The following is a 24,370-nucleotide window of genomic DNA, read 5'->3' on the forward strand; positions in this document are numbered from 1 at the left end:
TTCTGTTACCCTACTTGAACTGATGAATTCAAGCGGTTGAACTGATGAAATTCGAGCGGTTGAACTGATGCTTTCTGTTGCCGTTAAAAATCGTCTTCTTTAGTTCAAATTTTTTTGCAATTTTTTTTATCGAAACGGGGCGTGTATTATATCGTTGGAAAGCTCTTGACATCCACATTACAATCTTATAATTTGTTTTTGCAAAAAAATTTATGATTTAAGAGCAGTTTTGAAAAAACTGTTTTTTTCAAAACCGAAAACGCGAATCGTATATTCGACTTAATTTTTAAACGGTTTGTCAGAATTGAGCAAATGAGATGGCGTTGGAAAGCTTGTGAAAATCCGCATCTTCCATATATCTACTATTTTTTCAAATTTTATATGATTTAAAAGTAATTTGAAAAATGGTGAAATTCTGGGCAAAATGTTTTTTCACTGTTTTTTGCAAACGGTTTGTCGGATTGACGCAAATGATACGGGTTGGAAAGCTATGGAAAATGCGCAACTTTCGCGTATAGAAAGTTTTTTCTAATTCTTTACGGTTTAAATACAAATTCAAATACGGTTAAAATTGGTTTTGAACGCGGTTTTTTTAAAAAGTTTGTCGAAATGGGGCAAATAATATACTGTTGGATAGCTATCGAAAATGCAAAGCTTAGTCATGTTGAACGTTTTCTCTATTTCAAAACCGTTTTAAAGTAATTTTGAATAAGGTGAAACCCATTGTGTTGTTTTTTCATGTCTAAAAAACAGAGTACTCGTACTGATCTATGTCTATGTTTGTACTGAGGTATTTTTCACAGAGTAGTTTTGAATGGTTCCGAAAAAAGAATACTTTGAACGGATGTCTTTATGATTTTGTACTTGCTCCCATCTTTTAAGAGGAATTTTGAAATACGGTGAGACTCATCGTGCTGTTTTTAAGAGTAATTGTGAACTTGCGGTGTTTTTGTAATGCCAATATTGAGGAGAGCAAGGCGAGGAGAACGATAGAACAAAGCTGAGTGTGGTGACCGTGGAAGCACTACAGGGCTGAGCCACAACGGTGGTTGATGGCAAGGCAACACGACACGACATGCGGCGGAGAGGCATGGTGACTGGTGGGCGGCGCACTGACATGACACTTGAGATGCGCCTGCTGGACTGACCTCCTTGTCCTATCTGGACGGATCAGTTGCAGAACTTGGATGTTTTCTTGGACGTCAATGTCACAGAATACCAAAACCTAACCATCTTTTATTTTCCAAACTGATCGTTGTTTTTAATTCGTGCTGATCAATATTTTTGATTCAAACCATTTTCTTATTCTTGCATGCACATCAAGCTGTCATGTACTATACCTTCTTTGAAGTAGCAATCGTCTCATCATATATAGAATTTTTTTCACATAAATAATACATGTACATGAATAACATATACACAACACCGACCGCAAATTTTCATACATGAATGACATATACACCACACCGACTGCACATTTTCTTGCTATTAGAAGCCTCTTCAGATTTTATGGTTTGTACTGGGCATAACAAATTAACCAAAAACCGAATTATGAAGGTCAAAGTTCTTGAATTACAGACCAAAAAACAAGCAAAGAAAGGATAGATAGAGGATTGACAGGGTCTAAGAGAGATCAATTGCAATACTCTTTCACTCCATTTTTCACTCGGTAATAGCATGACTGAATAAGTAGTTCAAAACTGGAGCAGTTTTTTCTTTTAGTATCGTTGGGCATGAGCTCCTTGAGGAAGCTTGCGTGGTGGTCCTGCAATTGTGTCGGAGCCACCTCCAGGTCAGCCCGCAACAGGGTAACTTCTCTCCACTACAACAAAACAAAAGTAGTAAATGCACACATTTTGGACATACAAGCATAATGGAAATTTGCAGAAATAACATGGTGTATCCAGATACAAAGTACTGATGATTTGGGAATTTTCGAACAGAGAAAAGAATTGCAGGCGGCTCAAGCGTCAAGAGCAGAAGAGCATGGGCTCACCGGGGTAGGAGGTAGACAAACGACAGCGGTTGGCCCAGCCCTCGGCTCACCGACATGCTTCAGTTTGGGTTGGATTCATCAAAGATGTCAAGCTTATAAGCACTGCAAGAACAACCAAGATTGAGAGAATACACTGAGCACCATGTCTAATTCTCAAGTTAGTGGTTGGTCCAATAATATTACGAGGTCAGTGCTTCCATAGAAGTAACGAGATGCAAGATTAGTGCTTAGGTTACAAATTTGTAAATACTAGTACTACTACCAGCATTTACAAATACTAGTGAACTTGAACTACGCACACCTACTCAACTGCTCCATGCCACCGTCCCGCTGCTCATCAATACACTTGCCGCCTGCTCGTTGTCGTTGGACGTACCCTGCACACACAATAGCCACCAATTAGCATGCACAAGTTCATGTACAGTAACATTACAAATTCGTAACGAAACATAAAAGGTTATGTACTTTAAAATAATTCATTTTACTTTCCAAATACTTCATTTGTTTCGAAATATGAACTTCTATATTTATTTCCTTAGAACTTATTATGATTTCCCTCCGAACTACAAAAACATGATTGGTTTACTTACCCGCAAAATACTTGAAGTATGTCAAATGAAAAAACATCCCCAGGCCTGGAAGTGAGAAAACACATTACACTCATCGAGGTAGATATCATTCTGTGCATACCTTGCCAGAGACCACATAGGATTCCAAGATTCTGGATGGACTTTAGCAAAGTGAAATGAGACCTTTTTCTAACCTGAGAACTACAGAAAATTAGCTTGATTTTTTAACCACAGCAAATAAACTCTTAACTACTTCTGGCAAGTATAATTGAACTGATGTGTCCTTTTTCTAGTTACTGAATTGCTAACCACTCCAAATAAACTCTTAACTAAGGCAAGTTTTTTTTGAACTGAAGTTTTCCCATGTTTTTTGGTTTGTGTATTTTCCCAAATCTTTTCCGACCCTCTTCTCTGAACTTCTATATTTATTTTTCATGAACTTTTTAAGTTACCCTAGTTGAACTTCTAGCGGTTTCTTTCTTTTACTAATTTTGATTTGTCCAATATCATCTCTGTCTGGTAGTTTCCCATCCATCTCACTATCTTCGAACTTTTGGCAATCTGGAACCTAAACTCTCTGTGAAAACACATGCTCCAGTGTAATCTGAGACGCCAACTCAATCAAAACAATCAGTACTACTCACATCTATTAACAACGGCTTGAGATGCTCATGTATAGGCTAGTGCAAGCTACTAGTACTAGGCATCCAACGTGGTTGGAACAAACAATATGAAATAAGTGATTTAACGGAGAAGCACTACATGCATGAATAGGAACATCACTATGTACCTGGAGACCGGCCACAACAGCAAGAGACACATGGACTGAAAGCTCAAGTTGGACTGAAACTTACTCGATAACTGAAACTCCCAGGGTGGGGGTGGGATCCAGGGTGCTGCTGGCAATGAACGGCCTGGGGTGGTGGCGTTGAACGGCCTGGAGTGGTGGTTGTGAACGGCCAGAGTGCTCCGGCGGTAGAGCCCCACCAGGAGATGGCGATGCAAGAAGGAGGTCGGGAAGCAGTGGTTCCAGTGGTCGGGGTCGTCCAATGCTCATGGCACAACAGTACAGGAAGTTGATTCATCACCCATCCACATTTTTTTCCTTTTTGGAATCCATTGAACTGGAAAAAGCTACAATGTGAGCTGAAAGTATGAAAACAACATAACGTTGACGTCCAGTGCAGGGCGGCTACTTGCTCATGTACTATTTTTTTGTTTCTGTTTTTCAATGAACTTATAGGGTTATACATTTTGAACTTATAGATATTTTTTGTTGAAAGTATGAAAACAACATAACATTGACGTCCTCAGCCAAAGAACACATCCATTAAAGAAACGCTCCAGTCACCGAACGAATAGCACATCCAGTTCAAGATTGACTATTGATGCATGCCTTAATAAGCAAGAGCACCAGTACAACATTAGCATAATAGTAGGTAAAATAATAGTACGGAGTTAGCCATCGATGCAAGCTTTTGACAAAGAAACTCGATAGGCACTGTGATTTTGGATGGGCAATGGCGGCAACACATCTCTAGCGGCCAGCGGCATGCGTTTGTGAACAGGAGAGGCCTATGAACTTTTCCGCTTTCTCAACTCTAAACTTTTTGTATTCTTGCACTTGATCCTCCCCAATATTATTCTGAACTTTTTTAGTGGTTTTTGTTGGTGAGCCCTTCTGTTTCCCTAAACCTTCACAAGGTTTCTTCTCAGTATAAAGAAAACAAGAAATAAAAGTGTTATGTTCATATATGCATTAGAACAAACACCTAGCAAGCATCATTTTTGCAGACCAGGTAAACATGACTTTTGCTTCTTTTTGCAAAAACTACTTTTTGCAAAAGGAGAAATTTTATGCAAGAGTAGTGTCACTAGTACATATATGTAGGAATAAACTCACTTTTTAAGAGCGCTACCTACTAGCATATGCGTGTGTGTGATTTAATCATTCAATGACGATGGACAACATCCTGAATGCCTGATATTGTTGTTTATGTGACAGAAGTCCATCTTTAACAAATGTGAGTTTCTTGGGGGTTGATACACGGCGCATAATTCTTTTTCTTATGTAGTGTGATTTCCATTTTGTCGCTCACACTAGCCGGGTTTGTAGAAGTAATTCCATGTGTTGTTATGCAAGGGGAAAGACATAATCTTCAGAGATCATTTTTTGTTTGGAGGAAATGGAAGCATGATTAACTAATATTTTGACTTTTCTTAGCACAGTAAATATATTGGAACTAAGACAATTTAACTAGATGAACTGAGACAATTTTAACTAGTTGAAATGATATAGTCAAACTGATAATTAGCACATCTAGGTATATATACAGGCAAACGGAGATGGTGCAAAAATAAAATGCAAAAATGGAGAAATGTCTAGATGTAAACTGTTGCAGGCCCCAAAATCCGACCAGGGGCAGCAAAATTAACCTTTCATGATACAGACTATATTATGCTTCACCCACGTGAATGGTGATATAAGACAAAGAACTAAAGACCTCCTACATACGCACTCCTCCTTAAACTGCACTAGGCTAAATAAAACACCAATTCTCCCCCTGCCGAGATCACTAATCGCCCTCGAAATTCAGCAAGCAGCAACATCAAGACAAGCCTTGAAAGCAAGCAGCCTCTCGCCAGCCAGACCGCTAGCGGAATTTCGACAATAGACAAGAAATAAATCCTAAGCGGCATAGCAGACGACCGAATTGGGCGGACTGGGTGCGGTGCACGTACCTGAGGAATGGAAGGGAAGTCGGGAGCAGGGGTGAATGGCCGAGGGTGACAGTGGTGAACTGCCCGGGGTAGTGGCGGTGAACGGTCTGTGCTGGATGTTGTCCTCCTCGGGGCAGAAGGGGCTAAGGAGGAGGCCAACCTGTAAGCACGGGAAGGAGGCGATGCAGTAGCGCCACTGCGTCCGCGGCGCCGTCGAGGTGAGCACCGAGCCATAGAGCGATGAAATTAGGCGCACCGCCGTCGACAGTGCGCGGCGGCAGGGGAAGGGAGGCGCGCGGCGACCGAGGAAGGGAGGCACGCGGCGGCCGGGAGGTGGGAGGCGCGCCGCGGCCGGGGAAGGGAGGCGCGCGGCGGCCGGGAGGTGGGAGGCGGGGTGGAAGATGGGGTCCTGACTTGCGGTGCCCACCGGCGAACTGACGGACTGACGAACTCGGCATACTTGGAGGGGCGGCCGCACTCGGGGTCCAGCGGGGGCGGCTCGTCACTGGAGATGGGACGCGAAGGGCCCCCGGCGCGCTGGGCAGGGGGCTAGCGACGGCGGCGCGTGGAAGATGGCGGTGGGGGAGGGCCTGGTGGCGCGCTGGGGAAGAGGGCCAGCGGGGGTGGAGGGGCCAGTGCGGGAAGCATGGGGCGGCGGCGGATGGAAGCAGGGGGGCGGCGGTGGATCGGGGCTCGGGGTGTGGTGCATGGTGTGTGGGCTGAATTCTTCGCGCGTGCGTATATAGGGACCGATGGTAACAAAATAATATTATGTTACTAGTAACAGAATAGTCCAGCCCTATATATATATATCGTCATTATTGTCTTTCACTTGCACAACCGAACGGTGTGGATAATAATAATAGTGCACGTGCATTGGACTAAGCTGGAATCTGCAAGCATTCAATACATAGGAGAAGACAAGGTAATATGGGCTCTTGGTTAGATCAACAATAATGCATATGAGAGCCACTCAACATTTTCATCATGGTCTTCTCCTCTCAACCCACAAAGAAAAGAAAATAAACAAAACTATTTACACGGGAAAGCTCCCAACAAGGAAAAGAAGAACAAGAAATATTTTTGGGTTTTCTTTTAATTACTACTACTACAAGCATGGAAAGTAAACTAGCTAAAAGCTACAACTATTTTTTTGGTTTTTCTTAAGGTTTTTCGAACACACAAGAAGAATGCTGGAAAAGAAAATAAACTAGCATGGATATTACAATGAAAAAGTATGAGCATCGCCAACTGGCATGAGTGTGTGAACACGAATGTAATGTCGGTGAGAAATACGTACTCCCCCAAGCTTAGGCTTTTGGCCTAAGTTGGTCTATGTCCATGGCTCAAAGCTTCCCTCTCCGGTGTACGGAGGAGTGTCCTCTGGGTGCCACTGGTTGGCGATCTCCCCCGGATCCCACTAATAAACAAACTGTCGATAAGGATCAAGGGGTGGCTCCGGCTTAGGCTCTGGAGCTGGTGTCCGGCTCCAGTATGCACGAATGGCCTCCGGCGAAACGAGGTACATGCCTGAAAATATGTTAAACAAAGAGGGCGCAGGAAAGGTAATAATCTCATAGTAGTTTTTATCAAAAATCAATCTATTCTTAAGCACCTTCTTCTTATCCTTAACAATAAAATAATGTGCTACCATACTCTTATAATCTAGAAAAAAGGGGGCAACAACTTTTCCTCTTTCTCATAATGCCTAATAGGTATCCTAAAGTGTGCAGCAAGGCGTGAAGCAAAGATGCCTCCAAAGATGGGGCCCTTTGTACGGTTTAGATTTAACCGTTTAGCAACAATAGCGCCGAGACTGAAAGTTGATTCACGAAACAAAGCATGGCGCAAAATAACAATATCAGGGGCACTGAGATTTCCACTGTTCCCGCGACCAATTAAGCATCTACTAGCAAATATTGCAAAGTAACGTAAAACAGGAAAATGTATGCTAGTAATTCTTGCATCGGAAACTTTCCCCGTTTCCCCTACATCAATCGTATCAATAAACCCCTCCACATCATTACGATGTGCTTCCTTTATGCCGCCCGCAAAGGGTATCTTACAGATCCGACAAAACTCATATAGTGAAATCTCCTTAACCTCATCATATAAGTGAAATTCCACTAAAGGTGGTGATTTCTTAGCATGAAAGTAAAAAATTTGCACGAAAATATTGGTGAGAAGGAGATACTATTCCCGCTGGTCGCGGAGGAAGTCGATGAGGCCTGCATTCTCAGCCAAATAATAGAAGTCATCATAAATCCCGACTGCTCTCAAGAACTCATCACAAGGCCATTCGCACGGCCGAACCTCCACATTGTGAGGGAGATTATATTTGGGCTTCTTATTCTCTTCACTTTGCTTATCCTTCGAGCTTCGGCTCGAAGAGCCCCTCAATTCTCTCTTCATCATTTTCTCTGAAAAATTTCTGAAATTTTTAGTGACTCAAAATAAAAGTGAACCAAACTCAACAAGATTAATAGCAACTACTTCCACAAGTGTCTAGAGACTATATCATGCATTAAAACTACTTTTGACCACATAAATTTGACATGCAAGCTCATGAACAGGGTCACCTAAGCAGAAAAAAATGCAATAAATAAAGCCCTAGAACAAAAGCTAATTGGACCATTGGAGGAGTCACATACCGAAGAACAATCCCCCAAAGAAGTTTTGTGAATGGAGCTTTGAGCAAGGAGATCGAAAATGGTAGCAAGATGAGCTAGAACTCGGGTTTGAGATGGTGGAGGATTTTTTTTCTGGAGGAAGACGAAGTGTGTGGGTGCAAGTATAAGTGGAGGGGGCCCACGTGGGGTCCACGAGGCAAGGGCCGCGCCCTGGACCCTCATGGCCAGGTGGTGGGTCCCCCAGGTGTGTTCTCAGTGCCAAATATTCTTAAATATTCTAGAAAAAAACATATAAAATTTTCAGGACATTTGGAGAACTTTTATTTTCGGGGTATTTTTTATTGCAAGGATAATTCAGAAAATAGATAGAAAATAATAGTTTTGCTTTATTTAATCTAAATAACAGAAAGTAAAAAGAGGGTATAGAGAGTTGTGCTTTCTAACTTCATCCATCTCATGCTCATCAAAAGGAATCCACTAACAAGGTTGATCAAGTCTTGTTAACAAACTCTTTCCGAATAACATGAAACTGGAGAATTTTCAAATAACACTAAGTTACCTCAACGGGGATATGCATGTCCCCAACAATAAGAATATCAAATTTTTTCTTGACATTACGAAGAGGAAATTCAAAACCTCCAATAATAATTGTTGAAGTTTTTCCAATAGAATTAATACTGTGGACTTGAGGTTGTTTCCTCGGAAAGTGTACAGTATGATCATTACCATTAACATGAAAAGTGACATTGCCTTTGTTACAATCAACAACAACCCCTGCAGTATTCAAAAAGGGTCTACCAAGAATAATAGACATACTATCGCCCTCGGGAATATCAAGAATAACAAAGTCTCTTAAAATAGTAACGTTTGCAACCACAACAGGTACATCCTCACAAATACCGACAGGTATAGCAGTTTATTTATCAGCCATTTGCAAAGATATTTCAGTAGGTGTCAACTTATTCAAATCAAGTCTACGATATAAAGAGAGAGGCATAACACTAACACCGGCTCCAAGATCACATGAAGCAGTTTTAACATAGTTTCTCTTAATGGAGCATGGTATAGTTGGTACTCCAGGATCCCCTAGTTTCTTTCGTATTCCACCTTTAAAAGTATAATTAGCAAGCATGGTGGAAATTTCAGCTTTTGGTATCTTCGTTTTATTTGTAACAATATCTTTCATGTACTTAGCATAAGGATTCATTTTAAGCATACCAGTCAAACGCATACGCAAAAGATAGGTCTAATCATTTCAGCAAAGCGCTCAAAATCCTGATCATCCCTTTTCTTGGATGGTTTAGGAGGAAAAGGCATGGGTTTCCGAACCCATGGTTCTCTTTCTTTACCGTGCTTCCTAGCAACAAAGTCTCTCTTATCATAGTGTTGATTCTTTGATTGTGGGTTATCAAGATCAATAGCAGGTTCAATCTCTACATCATTGTCATTGCTAGGTTGAGCATCAATATGAACATCATCATTAATATTATCACTAGGTTCATGTTCATTACCATATTGTGTTTCAGCATTAGAAATAGAAATATCATTGTGATTCTCGGGTGTGTCAACAACAGGTTCACTAGAAGCATGCAAAGTCCTATCATTTTGCCTTTTTCTTCTTCTTCTTAGAAGAACTAGGTGCATCAACATTAGTTCTCTGAGAATCTTGCTCAATTCTCTTAGGGTGGCCCTCGGGATACAAAGGTTCCTGAGTCATTTTACCCCCTCTAGTCACAACTCTAACAGCATTATCATTTTTCTTATTATCTAATTCATCGAGCAAATCGTTCTGAGCTTTAAGTACGTGTTCTACTTGAGTGGTAACCATACAAGCATGTTTACTAATAAGTTTAAGTTCACCTTTAACTCTAGACATATAATCACTCAAGTGTTCAATCATATAAGCATTAAGTTTCAATTGTCTACCAACATAAGCATTGCAGTTTTCTTGTTTAACAGTAAAATTATCAAACTCATCCAAGCATTGGCTAGCAGACTTATTACGAGGAATATCACCTTTATCATATCTATAGAGATAATTTACCTTTACTACCTGTGTCGGGTTATCAAAACCATGTATTTCTTCAATAGGTAGTAAATTCTTAACATCTTCAGCTTTAATACCCTTTTCTTTCATAGATTTCTTTGCCTCTTGCATATCTTCAGGACTGAGAAATAGAAAACCCCTTTTGTTCGGAGTTGGCTTAGGAGTTGGTTCAGGAAGTGTTCAATCATTTTCATTACTCAACATATTATTCAATAGCAATTCAGCTTGATCAACAGTTCTTTCCCTGAAAACACAACCAGCACAACTAGCCAGGTGGTCTCTCGAAGCATCAGTTAGTCCATTATAAGAGATATCAAGTATTTCATTTTTCTTGAGAGGATGATCAGGCAAAGCATTAAGTAATCGGAGAAGCCTCCCCCAAGCTTGTGGGAGACTCTCTTCTTCAATTTGCAAAAAAAATTTACATTTCCCTTAAGGCAGCTTGTTTCTTATGGGCGGGGAAATATTTAGCAGAGAAGTAATAAATCATATCCTGGGGACTACACACACAACCAGGATCAAGAGAATTAAATCATGTTTTAGCATCACCCTTTAATGAGAACGAAAACAACTTAAGGATAAAGTAACAGCAAGTTTTCTCATCATTAGTGAATAGGGTGGCTATATCATTTAATTTAGTAAGATGTGCCACAACAGTTTCAGATTCATAGCCATAAAAAGGATCATATTCAACCAAAGTAATTAACTCAGGGTCGATAGAGAAATCATAATCCTTATCGAAAATATAGATAGGTGAAGTAGCAAAAGCTGGGTCATGTTTCATTCTAGCATTCAAAGACTTTTCTTTCAGCTTAGCTAACAGTTTCTTAAGATCATATCTATCATTGCAAGCTAAAAAGTCTCTAGCAGTTTCTTCATCCATAACATAACCCTTAGGCACAACAGGCAATTCATATCTAGGGGGAGAATCTTCATCATCACATTCATCAATATTATCAGTTTCAATAATTTCATTCTCTCTAACCTTAGCAAGTTGTTCATCCAGAAATTCACCTAATGGCACAGTATTATCAAGCATAGAAGTAGTTTCATCATAAGCATCATGCCAAGCAGAAGTGGCATCATCAATAACATGCGACATATCAGAATAAATAGCAGGAGTAGGTGTCACAAGTTTACTCAAAACAAAGGTGAATCAAGTGTAGAGCTAGATGGCAGTTCCTTACCTCCCCTCGTAGTTCAGGGAAATATCTTGGTCCTTTCATCTTTCAAGTTCTTCATAGCGATCAACAGATATAAATCCCAAGTGACTCAAAGAATAGAGCTATGCTTCCCCGGCAACGGTGCCAGAAAATAGTCTTGATAACCCACAAGTATAGGGGATCGCAACAATTTTCGAGGGTAGAGTATTCAACCCAAATTTCTTGATTCGACACAAGGGGAGCCAAAGAATATTCTCAAGTATTAACAGTTGAGTTGTCAATTCAACCGCACCTGAAAGACTTAATATCTGCAGCAAAGTATTTAGTAGCAAAGTAATATGGAAGTAAGAGTAACGGTGGCAAAAATAACAGTATTGTTTTTGTAGTGATTGTAACAGTGGCAACAAAAAGTAACTAAGCAAAGATCAATATCTGAAAAGCTCGTAGGCAATGGATCGGTGATGGATAATTATGTCGGATGCGATTCTTCATGTAACAGTTATAACATAGGGTGACACAAAACTAGCTCCAGTTCATCAATGTAATGTAGGCATGTATTTCGAATATAGTCATACGTGCTTATGGAAAAGAACTTGCATGACATCTTTTGTCCTACCCTCCCGTGGCAGCGGGGACCGATTGGAAACTAAGGGATATTAAGGCCTCCTTTTAATAGAGTACTGGAACAAAGCATTAGCACTTCGTGAATACATGAACTCCTCAAACTATAGTCATCACCGGTAATTGTCCCGATTATTGTCACTTCGGGGTTAATGGATCATAACACATAGTAGGTGACTATTGACATGCAAAATAGGATCAAGAACTCACATATATTCATGGAAACATAATAGGTTCAGATCTGAAATCACGGCACTTGGCCCCTAGTGACAAGCACTAAGCATAGCAAAATCATAGCAACATCAATCTCATAACATAATGGATACTAGGGATCAAACCCTAACAAAACTAACTCAATTACATGATAAATCTCATCCAACCCATCACCGTCCATCAAGCCTGCGATGGACTTACTCACGCACGCCGGTGAGCATCATGAAATTGGTGATGAAGGAAGGTTGATGATGACGATGGCGATGGATTCCCCTCTCCGGAGCCCCGAACGAACTCCAAATCAGCCCTCCCGAGAGAGATTAGGGCTTGGCGGCGGCTCCGTATCGTAAAACGTGATGAATCCTTCTCCCTGATTTTTTTCTCCCCGAACGTGAATATATAAAGTTGGAGTTGAGGTCGGTGGAGTCTCAGGGGTCCCACGAGACAGGGAGCGCACCCCAGGGGGGTGGGTGCGCCCCCCACCCTCGTGGACAGGGTGTGCCCCCCCTAGTGTTGATTCTTTCGCTAGTATTTTTATATATTCCAAAAATATTCTTCATGAAGTTACAGGTCATTCCGAGAACTTTTATTTCTGCACAAAAATAACACCATGGTAATTCTGCTGAAAACAGCGTCAGTCCGGGTTAGTTCCATTAAAATCATGCAAGTTAGAGTCCAAAACAAGGTCAAAAGTGTTTGGAAAAGTAGATACGATGGAGACGTATCAGTCGCCTATGAGGAAAGAGATGCGGTGTGCTCCCTCGAGCGCGCTTACGAAGCTGCAGTGGCCGAAAACCCCAACAATGAAGGCACCCTGCACCCTCCTGAGGCCAACGCCAAGAAGAGGAAGCAGCTACTCCACCAAGGGCCTCGGGAAAGTGGCGTTTCCAGTGGCACCACCTGAGGATCTGCGCCCGCAGCTAGGGCGCCTCCTTCCCTCGCATAGGAAGGCGTGCCCGGCGCCCTCCTTGGGCCGGGCTCGAGGGCTCTCTTCTGGAGGGCCTCAGACCAAGCCAACATCACGAGGGAGGCACTCGGGCACCACGTGGAGGTGTGCTTCGCCGCACGTTTCCCTCAAGAGGGCATAAGGCGCGGAGCGCCTAGTGCTCAGGAGTTCATCACTAAGGCGACTCAGGAGCTTCAAGAAGCAAGAGCCATGCGCGGCGACCGCCGCCCACCACGTGGTGCAGCTCCCCATCCTGGCGAGGATAGCGGGCTGCGCGTCTGCGTCGCCATTCCAGGGCTCAACAGGGCCGCATCTCAGGGGCGCTTCTGGCCTTCGAGTGTTGGACGGTTGATGTCTACTACACAACCTTCTTCTTGTAGATGTTGTTGGGCCTCCAAGTGCAGAGGTTTGTAGGACAGTAGCAAATTTCCCTCAAGTGGATGACCTAAGGTTTATCAATATGTGGGAGGCGTAGGATGAAGATGGTCTCTCCCAAACAACCCTACAACCAAATAGCAAAGAGTCTCTTGTGTCCCCAACACACCCAATACAATGGTAAATTGTATAGGTCCACTAGTTCGGCGAAGAGATGGTGATACAAGTGCAATATGGATGGTAGATATAGGTTGTTGTAATCTGAAAATATAAAAACAGCAAGGTAACTAATGATAAAAGTGAGCGAAAACGGTATTGCAATGCGTTGAAACATGGCCTAGGGTTCATACTTCCACTAGTGCAAGTTCTCTCAACAATAATAACATAATTGGATCATATAACAATCCCTCAACATGCAACAAAGAGTCACTCCAAAGTCATTAATAGCGGAGAACAAACGGAGATATTATTGTAGGGTACTAAACCACCTCAAAGTTATTCTTTCTGATTGATCTATTCAACAGTCAGTAGTAAAATAACATGAAGCTATTCTTTTCATTCTATCTATCCTAGAATCCATACTAGAATAACACCTTAAGACACAAATCAACGAAAACCCTAATGTCACCTAGATACTCCAATGTCACCTCAAGTATCAGTGGGTACGATTATATGATATGCATCACACAATCTCAGATTCGTCTATTCAACCAGCACAAAGAACTTCAAAGAGAGCCCCAAAGTTTCTACCGGAGAGTCAAGACGAAAACGTGTGCCAACCCCTATGGATAAGTTCACGAGGTCACGGAACTCACAAGTTGTTCACCAAAACATACATCGAGTGGATCACGTGAATATCCCATTGTCACCATAGATAAGCACATGCAAGACATACATCAAGTGTTCTCAAATTCTTAAAGACTCGATCCGATAAGATAACTTCAAAGGGAAAACTCAATCCATTACAAGAGAGTAGAGGGGGAGAAACATCATTAGATCCAACTATAATAGCAAAGCTCGCGATACATCAAGATCGTGCGAATCAACAACACGAGAGAGAGAGAGATCAAACACATAGCTACTGGTGCATACCCTCAGCCTCGAGGGTGAACTACTCCCTCCTTGTCATGGAGAGCGCTGGGATGATGAAGATGGCCACTAGAGAGGGATTCCCCCCTCCGGCAGGGTGCCGGAACGGGTCTAGATTGGTTTTTGGTGGCTACGGAGGCTTGCGGCGGCGGAACTCCCGATCTAGGTTATTTTCTGGAGGTTTCTGTATTTATAGGAATTTTTGGCGTCAGGAACAAGTCAGGGGGACCCAAGTCGTCCACGAGATAGGGCGGCGCGCCCGGGGGGGGGGGGGGTAGGGCACGCCCCCAGCCTCGTGGACGTCCCGAGACTCTTCTGGCCCAACTCTTTTACTCCAGGGGCTTCTTTTGGTCCATAAAAAATCATCAAAAATTGGTACGTCAATTGGACTCCGTTTGGTATTCCTTTTCTGTAGAACTCAAAAACAAGGGGAAAACATAAATTGGCACTGGGCTCTAGGTTATTAGGTTAGTCCCAAAAATCATATAACATAGCATATAAAACATCCAAGATGGATAATATAATAGCATGGAACAATAAAAAATTATAGATACGTTGGAGACGTATCAAGTATCCCCAAGCTTAATTCTTGCTCGACCTTGAGTAGGTAAATGATAAAAACAGATTTTTTGATATGGAATGCTACCTAACATATTTTTCAATGTAAATTCCTTTATTGTGGCATGAATGTTCAGATCCAAAAGATTTAAGACAAAAGTTTAATATTGACATAAAAACAATAATACTTCCAACATACTAACAAAGCAATTATGTCCTCCCAAAATAACATAGCCAAAGAAAGCTCATCCCTACAAAATCATATAGTTTGGGCATGCTTCATTTTCGTCACACAAAATGCTCCCATCAAGCACAACCCCGATGACAAGCCAAGCAATTGTTTCATACTTGGCCTTTTCAAACTCTTTCAAATTTCACGAAATATATGAGTGCGAGCCATGGGCATAGCACTATGGGTGGAATAGAATATGATGATGGAGGTTGTGTGAGAAGACAAAAAGGAAAAAGTCTCACATTGACGCGACTAATCAATGGGCTATGGAGATGCCCATCAATTGATGGCAATGCAAGGAGTAGGGATTGCCATGCAACAGATGCACTAGAGCTATAAATATATGAAAGCTCAACTAAAATAACTAAGTGGGTGTGCATCCAACTTGCTTGCTCACGAAGACCTTGGGCATTTTGAGGAAGCCCATCATTGGAATATACAAGCCAAGTTCTATAATGAAAAATTCCCACTAGTATATGAAAGTGACAAAATAAGAGACTCTCTATCATGAAGATCATGGTGCTACTTTGAAGCACAAGTTTGGAGAAAGGATAGTAACATTTCCCCTTCTCTCTTTTTCTCACATTTTTTTATTTGGGACTTTTTCTCTTTTTTATGGCCTCCTTTTGGGTTTCTTTGGCCTCTTTTATATTATTATTTTTCGTTCGGAATCTCATCCCGACTAGTGGGGGAATGATAGTCTCCATCATCCTTTTGTCACATGGGACAATGCTCTAATAATGAAGATCATCACACTTTTATTTACTTACAACTCAAGAATTACAACTCGATACTTAGAACAAAATATGACTCTATGTGAATGCCTCCAGTGGTGTACCAGGATGTGCAATGAATCAAGAGTGACATGTGTCAAAGAATTATGAAGGTGGCTTTGCCACAAATACGATGTCAACTTCATGATCATGCAAAGCAATATGACAATGATGGAGTGTGTCATAATAAACGGAACGGTGGAAAGTTGCATGGCAATATATCTCGGAATGACTATGGAAATGCCATAATAGGTAGGTATGGTGGCTGTTTTGAGGAAGATATAAGGAGTCTTATGTGTGATAGAACGTATCATATCACGGGGTTTGGATGCACTAGCAAAGTTTGCACCGACTCTCAAGGTGAGAAAGGGCAATGCACGGTACCGAAGAGGCTAGCAATGATGGAAGCGTGAAGGGTGCATATAATCCATGGACTCAACATTAGTCATAAGGAACTCACATACTTATTGCAAAAATCAACAAGTCATCAAAACCAAGCACTATGCGCATGCTCCTAGGGGGATAGATTGGTAGGAAAAGACCATCGCTCATCCCCGACCACCACTCGTAAGGAAGGCAATCAAAGAACACCTCATGCTTCAAATTTGTCACACAACGGTTACCATACGTGCATGCTACATGACTTGCAAACCTCAACACAAGTATTTCTCAATTTCACAATTACTCAACTAGCACGACTCTAATATCACCATCTTTATATCTCAAAACAATTATCAAGTATCAAACTTCTCATAGTATTCAATGCACTCTATATGAAAGTTTTTATTATACCCAACTTGGATGCCCATCATATTAGGACTAGTTTCATAACCAAAGAAAATTACCATGCAGTTTAAGACTCTCAAAATAATATAAGTGAAACATGCGAGTTCAACAATTTCTTCAAAATAAAACTACCGCCATGCTCTAAAAAGATATAAGTGAAGTACTAGAGCAGACGACAAACTACTCCAAAAGATATAAGTGAAGATCAATGAGTAGTCGAATAATTATGCAACTATGTGAAGACTCTCTAACAGTTAAGAATTTCAGATCTTGGTATTTTATTCAAACAGCAAGCAAAACAAAATAAAATAAAATGACGCTCCAAGCAAAACACATATCATGTGGTGAATAAAAATATAGCCTCAAGTAAAGTTACCGATGAACGAAGACCAAAGAGGGGATGCCATCCGGGGCATCCCCAAGCTTAGGCTCTTGGTTGTCCTTGAATATTACCTTGGGGTGCCTTGGGAATCCCCAAGCTTAGTATCTTGCCACTCCTTATTCCATAGTCCATCGAATCTTTACCCAAAACTTGAAAACTTCACAACACAACATTTAACAGAAAACTCGTAAGGTCCGTTAGTATAAGAAAATAAATCACCACTTAGGTACTGATGTGAAATCATTCTAAATTCATATTGGTGTAATATCTACTGTATTCCAACTTCTCTATGGTTCATACCCTCTGATACTACTCATAGATTCATCAAAATAAGCAAACAACACAATGAAAACCGAATCTATCAAAAACAAAATAGTGTGTAGTAATCTAGAGAATTCGAATACTTCTGTAACTCCAAAAATTCTGAAAAATTAGGACGACCAGGAAAATTTGTATATTGATCTAGTGAAGTTGGAATTCGTATTTTATCGCTCTCTGGTAAAAATTGAAATATTTCCCCTGAGTGCATACTTTCTGTTTTTATCGCCAAGATCAAACAATAATCACCCAAGAAGATCCTAAAGGCTTTACTTGGCACAAACACTAACTAAAACATAAAAAACACAATCATAACAGAGTATAGATGATTTATTTATTACTAAACAGGAACAAAAAGCACGGAACAAAAATAAAATTGGGTTGCCTCCCAACAAGCGCTATCATTTAACGCCCCTAGCTAGGCATCATGATTTCAATCATGCTCAGATAAAAGATAAGAATTGAAACATAAAGAGAGCATCATGAAGAATATGACTAGCACATTTAATTCTAACCCACTTCCTATGCATAGAAATTTTGTGAGCAAACAACTTATGGGAACAATAATCAACTAGCATAGGAAGGCAAAACAAGCATAACTTTAAAACTTTAAGCACATAGAGAGGACACTTGATATTATTGCAATTCCTACAAGCATATATTCCTCCCTCATAATAACTTTCAGTAGCATTATGAATGAATTCAACAATATAACTATCACATAAAGCATTGTTTTCATGAGCCACAAGCATGGAATTTTTATTACTCTCCACATAAGCAAATTTCTTCTCGTGAATATAAGTGGGAGCAAACTCAACAAAATAACTATCATGTGAGGCATAATCCAATTGAAAATTAAAATCAATATGACAAGTTTCATGGTTATCATTATTCTTCATAGTATACATGTCATCACAATAATCATCATAGATAGCAACTTTGTTCACATAATCAATTGGAGTCTCTTCCGAAATAGTTGATTCATCACTAAATAAAGTCATGACCTCTCCAAATCCACTTTCATCAATATAATCATCATAAATATGAGACATGCTTTCATCATAATAAATTTTCTCATCAAAACATGGGGGACAAAAAATATCATCTTCATCAAATATAGCTTCGCCAAGCTTGTGGCTTTGCATATCATTAGCATCATGGATATTCAAATAATTCATACTAACAACATTCCTATCATGCTCATCATCCAAAGATTTAGTGCCAAACATTTTAATACATTCTTCTTCTAACACTTTGGCACAATTATCGGAATCCTTATTTTCACAAAAGGCATTAAAAAGATGAAGCAAATAAGGCAACCTTAATTCCATTTTTTGTAGTTTTCTTTTATAGACTAAACTAGTGATAAAACAAGAAACTAAAAGATTCGATTACAAGATCTAAAGATATACCTTCAAGCGCTAACCTCCCTGGCAACGACACCAGAAAAGAGGTTGATGTCTACTACACAACCTTCTTCTTGTAGATGTTGATGGGCCTCCAAGTGCAAAGGTTTGTAGGACAGTAGCAAATTTCCCTCAAGTGGATGACCTAAGGTTTATCAATCCGTGGGAGGCGTAGGATGAAGATGTTATCTCTCAAACAACCCTGCAACCAAATAGCAAAGAGTCTCTTATGTCCCCAACACACCCAAGACAATGGTAAATTGTATAGGTGCACTAGTTCGGCGAAGAGATGGTGATACAAGTGCAATATGGATGGTAGATATAGGTGTTTGTAATATGAAAATATAAATACAGCAAGGTAACTAATGATAAAAGTGAGCAAAAACGGTATTGCAATGCGTTGAAACAAGGCGTAGGGTTCATACTTTCACTAGTGCAAGTTCTCTCAACAATAATAACATAATTGGATCATATAACAATCCCTCAGCATGCAACAAAGAGTCACTCCAAAGTCACTAATAGCGGAGAACAAACGAAGAGATTATTGTTGGGTACGAAACCACCTCAAAGTTATTCTTTCTGATCGATCTATTCAAGAGTACATAGTAAAATAACACGAAGCTATTCTTTCCATTCGATCTATCCTAGAGTTCATAATAGAATAACACCTTAAGACACAAATCAACTAAAACCCTAATGTCACCTAGATACTCCAATGTCACCACAAGTATCCGTGGGTATGATTACACGATATGCATCACACAATCTCAGATTCATCTATTCAACCAGAGAGTCAAGAAGAAAATGTGTGCCAACCCCTATGCATAAGTTCATGAGGTCTCGGAACTCGCAAGTTGATCACCAAAACATACATCAATTGGATCACGTCAATATCCCATTGTCACCACAGATAAGCACATGCCAGACATACATCAAGTGTTCTCAAATCCTTAAAGACTCAATATGATAAGATAACTTCAAAGGGAAAACTCAATCCATTACAAGAGAGTAGAGGGGGAGAAACATCATAAGATCCAACTATAATAGCAAAGCTCGCGATACATCAAGATCGTGCGAATCAAGAACATGAGAGAGAGAGAGAGAGAGATCAAACACATAGCTATTGGTACATACCCTCAGCCCCGAGGATGAACTACTCCCTCCTCATCATGGATAGCACCGGGATGATTAAGATGGCCACCGGAGAGGGATTCCCCCCTCTGGCAGGGTGCCGGAACGGGTCTAGATTGGTTTTCGGTGGCTACGGAGGCTTGCGGCGGCGGAACTCCCGATCTAGGTTATTTTCTGGAGGTTTATGTATTTATAGGAATTTTTGGCATTGGGAACAAGTAAAGGGGGTCCCCGAGTCATCCACGAGATAGGGCGGCGCGCCCGGGAGGGGGGGGGGTAGGGGGCGCCCCCACCCTCGTGGACGGCCCGGGACTCTTCTGGCCCAACTCTTTTACTCCGGGGCTTCTTTGGTCCATAAAAAATCATCAAAAATTGGCACGTCAATTGGACTCCGTTTGATATTCCTTTTCTGTAAAACTCAAAAACAAGGGAAAAATAGAAACTGGCACTGGGCTCTAGGTTAATAGGTTAGTCCCAAAAATCATATAACATAGCATATAAATGCATATAAAACATCCAAGATGGATAATATAATAGCATGGAACAATCAAAAATTATAGATACGTTGGAGGCGTATCAACGGTGTGAGGGTCCCCCTCACAGCTACATTCGCATGCCTTTCGGCCTGCCAAACATGGCTGTCACCTTCCAGCGCCACCTGCGGAGCATTCTACTGTCTCAGGAGGCCAGACACCATGCAGTCCTGGTGGAGATGGCAACGGTTCTTCAAGAACCACCCAAGCCCCAGAGCCTCCCGTGGCTCAGGGCCCTGACGGCTCGTGAGGAGCGACCTCCCCAGCACACATCTCCAGCTGCTTCAACACCTCTTCAGCAACAGTACCAGGCGACTCTTTCCGGTTCGTTCAGCTGGGGGCGCCCCTCGGGCTGCATCATCCCCAGGTCGCATGGGCCTGTCCCTATGACGTGTATCCTTTTGCATCTTTAGCTTACTCTGTTGGGAGCGCCTCACGGGCTGGATCATCCCCAGGCCGCTCGGGTCCGTCCTAGTGGCATGTATCATTCTTGCATCTTTCTGAACTAGCTTGCCCTCTTGCATGGATTACCTTATGATTATCACCTGTTTGTCCAGTACTTCGATACCATGAACGTTGCGCGCCCTTGCAAGCCCGCCCATGACCGCCTCATGATTAAGGACAGGCACGGCGTCTGTGCTCGGGTCCGTCCCTGCAGCGTCGCTGAGGGAGTCCTGGATTAGGGGGTCCTCGGGCGTCCGGGCTATGTAACATGGGCCGGACTAATGTGCTGTGAAGATACAAGATAGAAGACTTTCTCTCGTGTTTGGGTGGGACTCTCCTTTGCGCAGATGGCAAGCTTGGCGTCTGGATATTAAGATTCATTTCTCTGTAAACCGACTTTGTATAACCCTAGCCCCCTCTGGTATCTATATAAATCGGAGGGTTTAGTCCATTGAGGCAATCATAATCATACATGCTAGACATCTAGGGTTTAGCCATTACGATCTGGTGGTAGATCAACTCTTGTAACCCCTATACTCATCAAAGTCAATCAAGAAGGACGTAGGGTATTATCTCCATCAAGAGGGCCCGAACCTAGGTAAACATTGTGTCCCTGTCTCCTGTTACATTTGATCCTTAGACGCATAGTTCAGGACCCCCTACCCGAGATCTGCAGGTTTTGACACCGACATTGGTGCTTTCATTGAGAGTTCCATTGTGCCGTCATCGAAAGGCTCGATGGCTTCATCGATCATCTACAACAATGCTGCCGAGAAGGATATTTTTTCCCCGGCCAGATCTTCATATTCGGCAGCTTCGCATTGCGGGCAAACTCGGTTGGTCACCTGGAGCAGATCGACAGCTACGCCCCTGGTCACCGGATCAGTTTCGGAAATCTGAACTATGTCGCCGACATCCGAGGAGACTTGATCTTCCAAGGGTTCGCGGCTCTAACCACCGCTCCGGCCTTAGGTCCGGAGCGCATCACCAGGTCCAAAGACGGGAGTCTAGAGCCCGTCGGACTATTTGCGGCTATAGATCTCAATGCTAGAGAACCGGAGAGGATAGCGCCACCGGCAGCCACCACAAAGCCGGACTCTTCTTCGAACCCTCACAGTCTGTGTCCTGCGAGCTCGGCCGGGGAACTTTGGTCCCCTTCCAAGCCTCGCTCTTAAACGAGGCTCTGGACCTAATGCGATCCCTCGCCATCAGAGAGGAACCGCTTCCGAATTGCGCCCATCCCGGACTGGGGGCTGAAAATAGGGAATTTTACTACCCTCCCACCACTCACTTTATAGCCACTTTCGAGGATCTAACTGACATGGTCGACTGCAACTCCGAAGATATCGATGGTATGGATTACGATGCCGGAGAGGAGCAAGCCAAAAAATGCCATTCACCGGACGCTAGACGACCACCTCCTCATACGACGTGTACATGGTGGGCACACCTAAAGAAGGCGACGACGATGATGAGAAGGATCGTGTTGAGGACGAACCTCCTGAGATACCACCAAAGTGTCGACGTCAGTGGCGCTGCTCTAAATCGCGTCATGGAAAGGACAGCAATACCGGCACCAGAGACGATGATACTCCGGAGAATGCCGAAGACCAAGAAGACCCCATCGAACCAACATTCGAACAGGATGATCGGGAGGACGGGCAGGTCGACCCTGACGAGCAAGCAGGGAACGAAGACTCGGAGGATAGCAACTATCTACCACTCCCCGAGGATGACGTGAGCCTTGGCAACGAAGATTTTATCGTGCCAAAAGAACCCCTTGAACAAGAGCGCTTTCAGCGCCGGCTAATAGGCACGGCAAGAAGCCTAAAAAAGAAGCAGCAGAAGCTCCAAGCTGACCAAGAACTGCTCAACGACAGATGGACTAATGTCCTGGTAGCCGAACAATACGGCCTCGAGCGCTCAACAAAGAGTTACCCGAACCGTAAAATGCTACCCCAATTCGACGATGAGGCGCTGGAGCCCATACCACCCGCGCGTAATGTGGCAAGAGGACCTGACCGACCACCACGTGGCTAGGACAGAATGGCAACTCAAGCCGAACACCAGCCCGCACCACCTCGCCATAAAAGTAGAGAGACAATAGCTCAAGGATACACATATGACCTACGAAAGGACCTGGAAAATAGAGCAGGTCAGACCAGATCAATCTATGGATCGTGGGGGCGTGCCCCGGCGCGAGAGGACGGTTATCAATCCTGGCGCAACAAGCACAACCACGCCCAGTCCGAAAACCGCATACAGGCTTCATCCGAATGGCATCGTGACATGGCCCGATATAGAGGCGTCGCACACCCCCTATGCTTCACCGATGAGGTAATGGAGAACCAGTTCCCAGAAGGGTTTAAACCCGTGAAGATTGAATCATACGACGGCACAACAGACCCCGCAGTATGGATTGAAGATTTTCTTCTCCACATTCACATGGCTCGCAGGGACGATCTACACGCCATCAAATACCTTCCCCTAAAACTTAAGGGTCCAGCTCGGCACTGGTTAAATAGCCTCCCAGAAAACTCTATCAGAAGCTGGGAAGACCTGGAGGACGCCTTTAGAGACAACTTCCAAGGCACCTACATCCGGGCTCTGGATGCCGATGACCTAAGTCATATTATCTAGCAACTCGGAGAGTCCCCCCGAAAATTCTGGACTACGTTCCTCACTAAAAAGAACCAGATTGTCGATTGCCCAGACGCGAAGCCCTAGCAGCCTTTAAACATAGCATTCGTGACGAATGGCTCGCCCGACACCTCGGCCAAGAGAAGCCGAAATCCATGGCAGCCCTCATGGCACTCATGACCCGCTTTTGCGCGGGCGAAGACAGCTGGCTAGCCCGTATCAGTAATAATACAAGCGAGCCTGGCACTTCCGAAGCTAAGAATAACAACAGCAGGCCCCGACACAACAAATACAATCGTCGCAACAATACTGACAATACCAACGACACAGCGGTCAACGCCGGATTCAGCGGCTCCAAGTCCGGTCAGTGGAAGAAGCCATTCAAAAGAAATAGAGAAGGCTCATCCAGCTTGGACCGAATACTCGACCGACCCTACCAGATTCACGGCACCTCCGATAGGCCTGCCAATCTTACCAACCGAAGTTGTTGGGTCTTTAAACAGGCCGGTAAGTTAAACACCGAACAAAAGGAGAAAGGGTCGCCCAATGAGGACGACAACGAGGAGCCTCATCAACCGAACACAGGGGATAGAAGAAATTCCCCCCCGAAGTCAAAACAGTGAATATGATATACGTCACTCATGTCCCCAAGAGGGAGCGCAAGTGTGCTCTAAGGGACGTCTACGCGATAGAGCCAGTCGCCCCTAAATTCAACCCATGGTCAGCCTGTCCGATCACCTTTGATCTTGGAGACCAGCCGACCAGTATCCATCACAGAGGCGCGGCCACACTGGTCC

At 42.8% G+C, this 24,370-nt stretch overlaps 1 protein-coding gene across 1 annotated transcript; it reads right to left on the minus strand.

The window, feature by feature from the left end:
* Window positions 1-1,633: 1,633 nt before the first annotated feature.
* Window positions 1,634-13,196, minus strand: LOC125537140 (uncharacterized). Its single transcript, XM_048700437.2, has 4 exons — window positions 13,139-13,196; window positions 5,308-5,763; window positions 2,298-2,373; window positions 1,634-2,098 (listed from the first exon to the last, which is right to left on the minus strand). Exons 1-4 carry the CDS (start codon window positions 13,194-13,196, stop codon window positions 2,056-2,058), a joined length of 633 nt encoding a protein of 210 aa, XP_048556394.1. The 3' UTR covers window positions 1,634-2,055.
* Window positions 13,197-24,370: the final 11,174 nt, after the last annotated feature.

The sequence above is a fragment of the Triticum urartu genome, chromosome 2A, assembly GCF_056163025.1.
Source record: "Triticum urartu cultivar PI428250 chromosome 2A, HENAU_Tu73, whole genome shotgun sequence".
Taxonomy (NCBI): domain Eukaryota; kingdom Viridiplantae; phylum Streptophyta; class Magnoliopsida; order Poales; family Poaceae; genus Triticum; species Triticum urartu.